At 48.7% G+C, this 13,871-nt stretch overlaps 1 protein-coding gene across 1 annotated transcript in view; it reads left to right on the top strand.

The window, feature by feature from the left end:
• Positions 1-13,871, top strand: part of EVA1C (eva-1 homolog C) — a 105,815-nt gene that overhangs the window by 83,643 nt on the left and 8,301 nt on the right. Inside the window, exons 6-7 of the mRNA XM_052642284.1 lie at positions 8,577-8,657; positions 10,308-10,397. Coding sequence (XP_052498244.1) covers positions 8,577-8,657; positions 10,308-10,397 — 171 coding nt within the window. The remainder of the gene's footprint in view (positions 1-8,576; positions 8,658-10,307; positions 10,398-13,871) is intronic.

Raw genomic sequence — 13,871 nt, 5'->3', positions numbered from 1 at the left:
CGGGCTAGAAGACAAGGTAAAAACTGGGTGGACTGGAGAGGTTTGGGAAAGTAGGAAGATAATTTGAGATGCTGGAGGCACCTGGCCTATTTGGAAAGACTGGGGTCCAGAGAAGGTGGCGAGGGCCAGCGGATGTGTCCTTTCTCACCATGGGGGTGGGAGCAGACGCTCTGGGAGTGGATGGAGGGACGGCCTGGAGTTCCAACCGCGTGCCTCTCATCTTCTCAAAAGAAGTGTGAGCTGGGGTGGTCGACTGCGAGGATGGGGCATGGTGGGGAGGGGAGAGGGGATAGAGGAGGTGAAAGTCTGAAGTGAGGGCCGTGGGGGCCAGAGGACAGGCTGACTTCAGAAAGGACGGTGGTGATGCGAGCTAGGTATGCCGGGGGCCTGTGGGGTTAGTGGTCAAAGTTCTCAGGGATGTTGGTCTGCCAGGTCGGTGGGTACGTCCAGCTGGATGCGTGAGGCTGCCAGGGGGACAAGGGCTCCTCGGATGAGGTCAGAGGATGGTAGGGGAGGCATCTGAGTGAGTTCATTGGAGGATAGGAGGCCAAGGTCAGAGAGGGGGCTTTGCGTCTTGGTTTCCCATGTGGGACCATGGACAGTTCTCCCCTTGTCTTCCCTGTGGTTCCAGGAGTTATTCTAAAGGCAGGGGGTGACTGTCACTCTCTGAGCAACTCAGGGTCCCCAACCTCTCCTCCCCGCTTCCCCATCCAAACAGATGCCTTCTCAGGCAACTTCTCATCACTTCTAATCACCTTCTAAGTGGTTGACATTTTAAAATCATTTCTCCCCCTGACAGATGGGTCATCACTGTGAAACTTGAATCATTAGAAAGTGATTTGCAATGTCTCTGTATTTTTGTTAGTTCACCGAATGGGGCGTGGAATGGGGGCATTTTATATCAAAAAAAAATATTCCCACTGATGTGGAAGTTCATACAGAAATGAAGGATGTCAGGAATTAATTTCTAAGCAGATCTGTCTTACTCCTTTGGATATGAGTGAAGAAACCAATTTGAGCCGGTTTAAGCCAGAAGTGAGTTGGGTTGGGGAGGTAGCTTATGGGTAGAAGGCCATCTTCAGAAGCCAGACCGGGAAAGAAAGCCTCAGGGTGGGACTAAACCAGAAACTTTATGAGCATGGAGTCTCTCTGCCTGTCTGTCTCTCTCCTCCTCTCTCTCCCCTCTACGGGTTTTCTCTGAGTGTGGGCTAGATGACATACAGTCATCCCCACAACCCAGGTGATTCTTACGTTACACTTTTATGTCCTGACAATATGCAGACTGCCAATCTGGCAACTTCCTTTGAAATTCCTACCAGAGAGCTGTTTCTTTGGCTGGGCTGGCGTCAGGTAGCCCCCTCCTGTGATCTGCCTTGGCCGGAGACCATGTGACATGATATGATTATAAACTTGGCTGCCAGAGAGCGGCCCAGCCAACCTCCCACCCTAATCAAGATGCTCTTACATAAGAGGCTCAGGGAAGTGAGGAAAGTCGCTCAGTCGCGTCTGACTCTTTGCGACCCCAAGGACTATACAGTCCATGGAATTCTCCAGGCCAGAACACTGGAGTGGGTAGCCTTTCCCTTCTCCAGGGGATCTTCCCAACCCAGGGATCAAACCCAGGTCTCCCGCATGGCAGGCGAATCCTTTACCAGCTGAGCCAGCAGAGAAGCCCAAGAATACTGGAGTGGGTAGCTATCCCTTCTCCAGCGGATCTTCCTGACCCAGGAATTGAACCAGGGTCTCCTGCATTGCAGGCGGATTCTTTACTGACTGAGCTATCAGGGGAGCCCAAGACTCAGGGAAGGTCCACCCCACTGATGTCTGTTCCAATATCTGGCTTCTAACTGCGGTCTCCACTCGGGCTTTGCTGTTCTGCCCAGCAATCTTGAGGTGCCCACGCAGGAGGCTACCCCACCCCTTGGGTTGGGGGGAGTGAGCACTGTGGTCCCTGCCCTCATGGGATGAAATGTGGTGATTCCAGACCCCGGTGATGTAGCAGACCAGGAGGGCTTCCCAGGGGAGTGGGCCAAATGAGACCAGGTGGGTAAGAGTCAGCAAGGTGAAGGGCAGGCACATACTGGGAGGTGAGCACAGGGCTGAGGGGCCTCGGAGATGGGAGACTGAGGATTGGCTTGTAACTGAGGGCACCTGGTGGCTCAGATGGTAAAAGAATCTGCCTGCAGTGCAGGAGACCTGGGTTCAATCCCTGGGTTGGGAAGATCCCCTGGAGAAAGCAGTGATAACCCTCTCCAGCATTCTTGTCTGGGAAATCCCATGGACAGAGGAGCCTGCTGGGCTACAGTCCAGGGGTTACAGAGAGCTGGACGTGACTTAGCAACTTAACACTAAGGGCAGAGGGGAGCCTTTGGAGGGTTTTCTCTGGGACCGTAAGTAATTTGCATTTTAATAACACACCTCCTATTTTTTGGCTCCAGTTAACCCCGCTTCTCCCTCCCTCACTGCTCTTTGGCTGGGCTAGAGTTTCAGCCTCTCCGTGTACCCTCAGGGGGATGATCCAGGCTGCAGGGGCCTTTTGCTCTTTGAACTTGTAGGCAGTGGGTCTGGCTGATGTCAGACCCTTGGTCATTGATTGTGCTGGGAGATGTTTTGCTTGAGCACTCTTCTTTAATGCATGGCTAGATGAGGTCCTGGCTCTCAATTTTTATCCAAATTTTGTTATTAGCCACACTTCTTGGGTGGGATTAGGTTTTAGACTTTCTTCCTAATAGGAGGAGGCAGACCCAGAGAACTCGATCAGCTTTTCCCCTCTCCTTCTCTGAGAGGGCTTCTCCCTGGACCCAAAGCCAGTGATCCTGAGGGTCACCGGGACAGAGGGACATCCCGCATCCCTGCCCTGACAGTTCCTGAGAGGGACAGGAAACACGCGGACCTCATGAGGAGTCTGCGGCTCCTCCCAGGAGATGGGCACCGAGAGGATGTGGGGACAAGAGGGACGGTGGTGCCAGAATGCGGGGTACCTCCTTCAGTGGTGCTGGCCTTGGGGCACAGGAGGGATAGAAAGTGCCGGGACTGCAGACGGGAGGAATGGGTGGTGCAGGTTTGGGACAGGCAGGATCTGGGGATGCCAGGATCCAGAGATGCTCGTGCAGCGTGGGTGCCTCGTGAAAAACAGCAACAGTAAAGCAGAGCTCTTTTGTCTCTGATGGGAAAAATTACTTGGGGCTCTAATTTCAACCCGTGGAGGCTTCTTTATTAAAGCTGCTCTGGTCCAGGCTTGACACAGACTTATTCAGGGAGAAAATAAATTAAGGAAGGGGGCCTGCCTAAATTTAGCGAACTGTCGGAGCCCATTAGGATCGTCATCTCTGGTTTTATGTAACAGACTGGAGAGGGACGATCTGAGTGGGAATCGCTTCGTGTCTTCGTTGTTGTTGTTCAGTTGCTCAGTTGTGTCCTGCCAGGAGCCAGCGTGAGGAATCCCACCCGTGACAAGGTCATGCGGCAGAGGCCTGATGGGCAAGGCAAATCAGGCCTCAGGGTTTCCCCCTGGTATTTCCTGAGCATGTACCCCCCCAAATAAGAATCTGCCTGCCTTATTGTATTGTACTTTTCCACGACTCTTTGGGACCCCACGGACTGCAGCACGCCAGGCTTCCCTGTCCTTCACCGTCTCCCAGAGCTTGCTCACACTCATCCAGCCATCTCATCCTCTCCTTTATCCAGTTGCCAGAGACTGAATGTCCCAGTGTCACAGAAAAGAGCAAGGGCATGTATGAGTGAGACTAGGAATTGAAGCTTCACGCTTACCAGGTAATGGTGCGTCTCTGAGCCTCAGTCTTCCCATCTGCAGGAATGGGGATGTTACATGTCTTCACTAAGAGGACTCAGTCCCTAAGAGGACTGCATGCTGAGCCTCAGTCTTCCCATCTGCAGGAATGGGGATGTTACACGCCTTCTCTGAGAGGACTGCATGCTAAGCACAGGAGCCCACACTTCGTGGGAGCTCCATGAAAAGTGGCTCCCCCAGTGGTTCAGACAGTAAAGAATTCACCTGCAATACGGGAAATCCCAGGTTTGATCCCTGGGTCTGGAAGATCCCTTGGAGGAGGGCATGGCAACCCCCTCCAGTATTCTGGCCTGGAGAATTCCATGGGCAGACGAGCCTGATGGGCTGCAGTCCATGGGGCCACAAAGAGTCGGACAGGACTGAGCAACTAACACTTTTCACTTTATATGGAGAGGGCTGGGTTTGTGGGGTGGTAGTAATTCACACCCAGTGTCTGTCCTTATTCTGAATCAGTTTGAAACAGGAGATACGAGAATCTGACAGGTGTGTTCATAACTGTTGTCATTTTAAAGGTCTGAAAAGATTCGCCCACTGTGAGAGCCATTTTCCAGCAGTAAATGGGCAAGTTCCCTGTAACTATAGCATGTGGAAAAAGTGAAAGTCTTTCCTTCATGTCCGACTCTTTATGACCCCATGGACTCTCCAGTCCATGGAATTCTCCAGGCCAGAATACTGGAGTGGGTAGCCTTTCCCTTCTCCAGGGGATCTTCCCAACCCAGGGATCGAACCCAGGTCCCACATTGCAAGCAGATTCTTGAGCCACAAGGGAAGCCCAACCTATAGCATACTCAGGCGATTCATGTTTTATTCTGCAAAACTCATCCCACAATGCCCTTCATTTCCGAGCAGTCCGTCTTTCCTGCATTGAAAAGCCTCTGGCATTTTCAGGGATCCCAGCTCTCCTCCCACTGCATCTTGAGAACAAACCAAGAGATGAGACATGGGAAAGAAGCACCGCTCCTGCAGAGAAAGCTCGCTCCTGCCGAGGGATCAGGGTGCAGAAGTGATGGAGAGCCTGTTCCATCAGAAAGCACCTGGGGCAGCACAGCTCAGCTCTCCGGGGCACCACCGGGGTCCCGGGATCAGCAGTGCGCTTGTTGGCCAAGGGGCATTCCTGGGGAAGGGCTGGACAGTGCCCACCACCTCCAGCAATGTCACCGTGCTGCCCTGAAAAGTGACCCCCGCCGCTGATGCTCACAAAGGCACCAGGGCCTCCTGCTCGTGGAATATTCACAATGTAGGAACGTCCTGGGACCTCCCCCAGAAGACGTCTATTAAGCACTTTGAGAAAGGAAATGAGGTTTTCTTGCTGCTAGAAATGTCTTACCAGCGCTTTTACAAAAAAAAAAAAAAAAGCAGCACCGTTGAACTTGCCCAGTTTGTATTGGCGTCACTTCTATTTCCCGTTGCCACTTCTCCCAGATCCCAGCTGGGCCGAAGAACAAATAAAAATGAACAGTTTTCTGCAGCAAAAACACTTGGCTTCCTCTCCCTTCTCCCAGCTGGGCTGCAGTGCGGGGGTCTTCAGAACTCGTGCTTTGCCCTCCAGTTTTGACTCCTGCCACCATCACATCTGCCTTGCCTGGAGGGTCGTGAGATCTGGGTTGTTTATTCTTAGGGTCAATTTGGCAGACTCTTGAACCATCTTCAATAGGAGTCTATTACACTGCCTCCTGTCTTTATCTTTCTGTCATCCTTTCTTACAATACAGACAGCTGCCATTCTAGCACGGAGCCTTCACATTCTCTGTAGGCTTTTTAACAAAGCGATGAGTTACGAGCTGTGGGCAGAAAGCAGAATTGCAGCTGGGAGAGGTCAGTGGTGGGTTTTGAGTTGGTTCCATTCATTTTGTTTCACTGTATCTCAGGGAAGTTGATGTTCAGCATTAATGTTCTTGAGGTGTGATTTACATACCTTAAAATTCACCCAGTTCATGTAGAAACAATCCAGTGATTTCTGGTAAACATTCAGAGCTGTTCAGCCTTCACCAGGCTTCCCAGGTGGCTCAGTGGTAAAGAATTCGCCTGCCGAGGTAGGAGACGTGGGTTCGATCCCTGAGTCAGAAAGATCCCACGAAGAAGGAAATGACAACCCACTGCAGCGTTCTTACCTGGGAAATCCCATGGACAGAGGGGCCTGGGGTCACGCAGAGTCGGCACGACTGAGCATTTGCACAAGTGCAGCTTTCAGTTCAGTTCAGTTCAGTTCAGTTCAGTCGCTCAGTCGTGTCCGACTCTTTGTGACCCCATGAATTGCAGCACGCCAGGCCTGCCTGTCCATCACCAGCTCCCGGAGTTCACTCAGACTCACGTTCATCGAGTCAGTGATGCCATCCAGCCATCTCATCCTCGGTCGTCCCCTTCTCCTCCTGCCCCCAATCCCTCCCAGCATCAGAGTCTTTTCCAATGAGTCAACTCTTCACATGAGGTGGCCAAAGTATTGGAGTTTCAGCTTCAGCATCATTCCTTCCAAAGAAAGGGCTTATCTCCTTCAGAATGGACTGGTTGGACCTCCTTGCAGTCCAAGGGACTCTCAAGAGTCTTCTCCAACACCACAGTTTAAGCATCAATTCTTCGGCGCTCAGCTTTCTTCACAGTCCAACTCTCACATCCATACGTGACCACAGGAAAAACCATAGCCTTGACTAGATGGACCTTAGTTGGCAAAGTAATGTCTCTGCTTTTGGATATGCTATCTAGGTTGGTCATAACTTTTCTTCCAAGGAGTAAGTGTCTTTTAATTTCATGGCTGCGGTGCAGCTTTCGCCACCCTCCAATTTTAACGCATCTCCGTGATCCCCCAAAGTTCCCTCGTGGGCACATGTGGTCCGTCCCCATCCCCACCTCGGTCTTGGGTATGCTCAGTCGCTCAGTCCTGTCCTACCCTTTTGCAGCTCCCTGGCCTGGAGCTCGCCAGGCTCCTTTGTCCATGAGATTCTCCAGTCAAGAATACTGGAGCGGGTTGCCATTTCCTCCTCCAGGAGATCTTCCCGACCCAGGGATGGAGCCCGTGTCTTCCTTGTCTCCTGCAGTACAGGCAGATTCTTACCACTGAGTCAACGGGAACCGTTAGTTTACTTTCTGTGTCTATAAACTTGACTTTATCTGGAGATTTCATATGAATGGGATCATACCGTATGTGGTCCTGTGTCTGGCTTCTTTCACTGAGTGTAATGTTTTTGAGGTTTATCCATGTTGTAGCAGTCGGCCTTCTGTATCTGTGGGTTCCACACCCGTGGATTCAACCCACCACAGAACTGAACATATTTGAAAAACAATTCCTGAAAGTTCCAAAAAGCAAAACTTGAATTTACTCCACATTGACAACTATTTACAATAATACATTTACGTTGTATTTGTGACTATTTACATTGTATTAAGTATTATCAACATTCAGAAAACTAAGATCATGGCATCTGGTCCCATCACTTCATGGGAAATCGGTGGAGAAACAGTGGAAACAGTGTCAGACTTTATTTTTTTGGGCTCCAAAATCACTGCAGATGGTGATTGCAGCCATGAAATTAAAAGATGCTTACTCCTTGGAAGGAAAGTTATGACCAACCTAGACAGCATATTCAAAAGCAGAGACATTACTTTGCCAACAAAGGTCCATCTAGTCAAGGCTATGGTTTTTCCAGTGGTCATGTATGGATGTGAAAGTTGGACTATGAAGAAAGCTGAGTGCCGAAGAATTGATGCTTTTGAACTGTGGTGTTGGAGAAGACTCTTGAGAGTCCCTTGGACTGCAAGGAGATCCAACCAGTCCATCCTAAAGGAGATCAGTCCTGGGTGTTCATTGGAAGGACTGATGCTGAAGCTGAAACTCCAATACTTTGGCCACCTCATGTGAAGAGTTGACTCATTGGAAAAGACCCTGAGGCTGGGAGGGATTGGAGGCAAGAGGAGAAGGGGACAACAGAGGATGAGATGGCTGGATGGCATCACCTACTCGATGGACATGAGTTTGAGTGGACTCCGGGAGTTGGTGATGGACAGGGAGGCCTGGTGTGCTGCGGGTTCATGGGGTCGCAAAGAGTCGGACACAACTGAGCAACTTCACTTTCACTTATGACTATTTACGTTGTATTAAGTATTGTCAGTAACCTAGAGATGGTTTGAAGTGTACAATAGATATTGGGTGGGTTACATGGCAAATCAGATGCCATTTTATGTGAAGGAATTGAGCGCCTGTGTGTCCTGGTATCCAAGGTGGGTCCTGGAAGCAAACCAAGAGGACCCCAGTGATTGGACGCCACTCCTTGCTGTTGCTGAATATATTCTATTGGATAGATACACCATATCGCTAAGTCTTGTTTGGCTCATTTGCAACCCCGTGGACTGTAGCCCACCAGGCTCCTCTGTCTATGGGGTTTCCCAGGCAAGAATACTGGAGTGGGTTGCCATTTCCTTCTCCAAGGGATCCTCCCGAAGGCAGGGATCGAACCTGCAGCTCTTACTCTGCATTCTTTACCACTGAGCCACCAGGGAAGCCAACTAAATATTATTCTATGGGATAGATATACCATATCTTCTTTATTTGTTCTCCATGGTGTTTTTTTTTTTAATACTGCAAGATAGACCTTTTTGGGACATTTGATGATCACGTGGGTACCATCGGTGTATCTGTGTGAGTGTGTTGGACAAGCAGAGTGAATGATATATGTACTGGTTTGAAAATCGATCTTTTAAAATCTTATCTACAGGACATTTTAAAGATCTGTTAAGTGTCCAAAGTATCTAAAATATCTCTTTTTGGTTTTCAGTTCCCAAGAATATACTCACAGCAATTGATCCATCAGTTGCTAATCTAAAACCTTCTGTGAAGCAGAAAGATGGAGACTATGGTAATGTTTATGGCTTACTATCAAGATTTCTCGTTAAGTAAAGGTGAACAGCCCCACGTGACCACAGGTGGATGCCCACTGGTTAGGATACAAAGGGACCTCAGGTGTGTGAGCTGCCAGCTCTGAGGATGGCAGAGCTGTGGCAGATGATTACTCACGGTGGCCAACCTGTGGTGTTTTGAATTATAAGTAGGGTAAATCCTCCTTCCGTTCCCCCTTATTTCCTAAAGGAAAAAAATCACCTTGAGAAAGGAGATCTGCTCAGAAGTAAATCTGGGGTTCCTGGATTATCTGATGGGCTTGTTGGAAAGATGATCCCATTTGGGAACCTGAAGGGTTAGACCCAGGCTTGGCCTGCAGACCTCCATCCATACATGCCCTTCTGCCTGAGGCTTTCCCTGGGTTTTGGTAAATAAGGGAATGAACATTTGGGGTTTGTCTTTAAAATCAAATCTAGAATGGATTTAGACTCTTGGGGCTCCTAATAGGAACTACAGAGCCCCCCAAGAGAGTCTGTGTAAGATGTTGTACTTTGTGGTTTAAGAGTTGGTCTTGTGTTACTTGAATTCCATTTCTGAAGTCTTTTCCCTCTAAGTGTAAAGGTAAAGTATGCTTGATATGGAACACACAGGAAAATATCAAGAAAATAGAACTCCTCCCTAGTCTCAAAGCCCAGGATGACTATTGTTAATATTCTAGTTCTGCCCCTCCAACTCTCCACCAGGTTCTGCCTCTCTCATCCTTTCTTCTCTTTCTCACAGGGCTCCTACCAGGTTCCCATGAATATCCTGGCCCCCCTGCAGTGGAGGCCTGAAAGCCCTATCTAACATTCCCAGGGGTCCCAAGAGCCCATAAGCTGCCCCATTAGGGGCCCCCTAAGCTCCATCACAGCAACCTAACCAGGCATCTGAAACCAGATCTGCTCTGCATTTTGCTATCATTTCCAAAGACGTTTCCAGCACAACCTCCCTCCATAATTCAAGGCCTTCTTATCTGTGGTCAACAGAGCAGACAGCAGTTCTATAGTTAAGTGGGACATTATTAAATCTCCCAGAGGCATGATGAGTGCCATTGCCTTTAGAATGGAAAAAGAAATGTCTTCCCTTCTGCAGTACAGTGGATGAATGAAGCTGGAACCAACACATTTTAGAATTTCTAAATCCCTTTCATGACTTAATATTTTCAGAGACTGTCTGCTAAAATGCCCTTTCTGGCTTGCTGCTGCTGCTGCTGCTAAGTCGCTTCAGTCATATCTGACTCTGCGACCCCATAGACGGCAGCCCACCAGGCTCCCCTGTCCCTGGGATTCTTCAGGCAGGAACACTGGAGTGGGTTGCCATTTCCTTCTCCAACGCATGAAAGTCAAAAGTGAAAGTGAAGTCGCTCAGTCGTGTCTGACTCTTAGCAACCCCATGGACTGCAGCCCACCAGGCTCCTCCATCCATGGGATTTTCCAGGCAAGAGTTCTAGAGTGGGTTGCCATTGCCTTCTCCATTTTCTGGCTTAGTCATCCCTAATTTTGTTAAAGGCCCACTTATTGGATTTCTGTGACTTTTTATTTATGATGGCAATCCTGGTTTAGGAACAAAATGCAAACTGGGAACAGTTGTGATTAATCAGCCTTGCAATTTTTTTTTTTTAATGAAACAGGTGTAGACCTTGACCCAAGGGAACCGAGGGTTCTGAGGAAAGATGGTGTGATTGTCAGCCACTCGTTGGCAGCATTTGCTTACATTAGAGGTAGGTAATTGCAAACTTCCTAGGTGGATTTACTGAATTCTTGTTCACAAATGCTCTGTTTAATTGTAACACTTGGATGGCTAAAGAAAGCAGGGAACTTCTCTGCTGGTCCAGTGGCTAAGACTCTGCACTCCCAGTTCGGGGGGTCTGTTGGATCCCTGGTCAGGGAACTAGATCCCATATGCTGCAACAACAAAAAAGGTCCCACGTGCCTCAACTAAGACCCGGCACAGCCAAATAAAATATTAAAGAAAACAGACTTTAAATCTGACACAGCAACTGCAGTCTTCTACAGTCCAGAAGCACAGAGATTTGAATTTAGATACTGGTCCCACTGGCGACCAACAAGAGAACCACAAATGCTGAAGTCCCACTCTCCAGCAGCTGGTCTCCAGGGGAATTTTCCGCTTTGCAAAGTAGGAAGCTGAGGAATGCATTTTCCGGCTTGAAAACTTGGGAAGGGCACAGGATTATTGAATTCCACCCTTGGTTGGAAGAACATTGAGCCGAAAGATGACTTACTGAACAAAACAGGTCGTGGTCTGTGGAGGCAGAGACCCTTTCTGAGTCACCAGTGTTACTGCTTGTGGTTGCCAAGGTTTCCCTGGATAATCTTCCCCTCAAGGATCAATCAGACTCCATCCTCCTTAATTAGCGGAGCCCGAATGGCTCGTCTGCAAGGGCGTGGTGCATGCCGTCTTTCCTCATCAGCCTCTCTGCTCACCTCCGGATGGACTGTATTTTGGAATGTTGACTCTGCAAGTTTTAGCAATGCCTGCCTGACTCTGTTCAGGGAGCCAAAACTTCTGAAGACTTCCGTAAAATGCATGGTAACAGAATGCATTATGGCATGACTTATTCGAGCCCTTGCCAGAGCTGGGGCTATTTGGAGTAAGCCTTCCGTAAAGGATAATAAAGGCTTGAGGAAACACCTCAATCCAAGAGCTGGTATTCCAGCGTGGGACCTTCTTACCAATATTCTCTCTGTGTGGTGGTTGTGTGGTTGTTGAGAATCCTCTCCTTTCTAACCACCATCCCATTTCTGTTCCGGATAATTGTCACACTGAAGAGATGTAAGAGATTTTATTGTTGGAAATATACCATATTTTCAGAGTCCTTAGAGAGCCCCTTGGTGGAAAGGCAACGTGAAAATCCTTCACACAGAGGAATGGTGACAGGGCTTATATGCTGTGGCCACTCTGGCTGTGCTGTTCTCCTCGATAACTGTCTTGTTCAGCTCCGGCGGCCTTAACAAGAGACCGTGGACTGGGTGACTTAAACGACAGAAATGTATTTTCTTCCTGGCTTGAAGGCCATGATCAAGGTTCCAGCAGGCTTGGTGCCTAGTGACGGCTGTCTTCATGGCTTGTAGACAACCTTCCCTGTATCCTCACACAGCAGGGAGGGAAAGAGAGAAAGAAAACACTAGGTGTCTATTCTTTTTTCTTTTTAACTGAACTATAGTTGATTTAATGCATTGTGTTAATTTCTGCTGTAATCAAAGTGATTTAGTTATACATATATTAATATACTAGAGAAGGAAATGGCAACCCACTCCAGTACTCTTGCCTTGAAAATCCCACGGACAGAGGAGCTTGGTGCAGGCTACTATCCATGGGGTCGCAAAGAGTCGGGCACGACTGAGCGACTTCACTTTCACTTTCATATTAATATACATACTCATTATTTTTCATGTTCATTTCCATTATGGTTTATCACAAGCTATAGTAGTGTAATTAATGTAGTTCCCTGTACTATACACTAGGATCTTCTTTATCCATCCCATATATGATAGTTTGCATTTGCTAATCCCAAACTCCCAGTCCAACCCTCTCGCATCCTTCCCCACCCCCTCGGCAACCACAGGCCCATTCTCTATGTCTGTGAGTCTGCTCTGTAGATAAGTTCATTTGGGTCATAGTTTAGATTTCATTTGATGTCTCCTCTTACAAGGACACTAATCCTGTTGGATCAGGGCCTCACCCGTGTGACCCCATTGAAACTTAATTACCTCCTTATAGGTTCTGTCTCCAAATATAGTCACATTGGGGGTGAAGGCTTCAGTGCATGAATTTCAGAGGTTACAATACATAGTAGTGACCCTGAGAGAGGGACTCATGCCCTCTTCTGCACACAAGGAAGCTGAGACTCAGAGGACTTGAGCCATGTGCCTGAGGACACTGAGTGGCCAGCAGCAGGGCAGGATCTGACTCAACAGATATCAAACCTGCCCTCCAGCTTCTCCAGCAGAGACGTGTGCCCTTCAGAATTTCGAAGGATGGAAATCTAATATCCTCGAGAGATCTGAATTAGCTTCTCTCCATCCCTATCTATCCTCTTGCACACTCATTACTCCAAGAAGTCACTTTTGCTGTTGTTGTTCAGCCGCTCAGTCACGTCCAACTCTTTCCAACCCCATGGACTGCAGCACACCAGGTTCCCTGTCCTTCGCTATCTCCCAGAGTTTGCTCAAACTCATGTCCATTGAGTCAGTGATGTTATCTAACCATCTCATCCTCTGCTGCCTCCTTCTCCTTCTGCCCTTGATCTTTCAAAGTATCAGGGTATTTTCCAGTGAGTCAGCTCTTTGCATCAGGGGGCCAGAGTATCGGAGCTTCAGCATCAGCATCAGAAGTCATTGGAGAGATTTGCTTATTAGGCACCCATCTCTCCACTAGACATTAAGGTTTCAGCTGCAGATGTTTGTCATCCTAGTCATTGCCATATCCCAGTGACTGAGACAGAGCTGGCACCGAGAAGATGCACAGTTAACAGTTAATTAGTGACCAGATGATGAGTCCTCCTCTGGTCTCATGAGCTATCTTGTACCTTATCATCACCCTGTATTTGCTGTTTCTAAGTATCCAATTTTTAAGGAACGTACAGACTCAGTGGGTTATCAGGTTTTATCGAGGGATGTTTAGGCACGTTCTGAGGCCAAGCCAAAATTTCACGTCAAGGGGAAAAAGACTCTGAATGTGCTGTGTCAGGTGTTAATGAAACGGAGCTGCCACTAGAAGTTCAGTCATCAAATCACAGAGGCTCACAAAGTCTTAGGGGGACAGGGGCCGCTGACCCTGCCTGTGAATTTCCTGGGCATGTTACTCTCTGGGTGGTTCTTCTGAATGGTCCCCAGCTCACAGCATCCTCCTCACTAGTTAGGCCAGCACATTGCAGTGAAGGGCAGGACCTTAGGCTGAGCCGTTTCAACACAAGCATCGCACAATGAGAGTATCACCATTATCATCACTAGAAAGTGGTGCCCCAGCCAGCTCTCAGTGGCATCTTCATCCTCGATGTAGGGACGTAATCAGAAGGCTGGACTAGGCTCCCAGGACACCCACTGAGAGGAGGAGGCCCTCCTACTGGAGGAGTCCCAACAGAAGCAACCAAGAGTAAGCTGGGAAGATTCTGGCAAAATCACCAAATAGACAACGGACTGAGCAAATCAGAAGGACATGTCCTCAGGTCAGG

This window comes from Budorcas taxicolor, chromosome 1, assembly GCF_023091745.1.
Source record: "Budorcas taxicolor isolate Tak-1 chromosome 1, Takin1.1, whole genome shotgun sequence".
Lineage (NCBI taxonomy): Eukaryota > Metazoa > Chordata > Mammalia > Artiodactyla > Bovidae > Budorcas > Budorcas taxicolor.
Note: the sequence above shows the minus strand (reverse complement) of the source record. Positions and strands in the feature narration are given on the sequence as shown.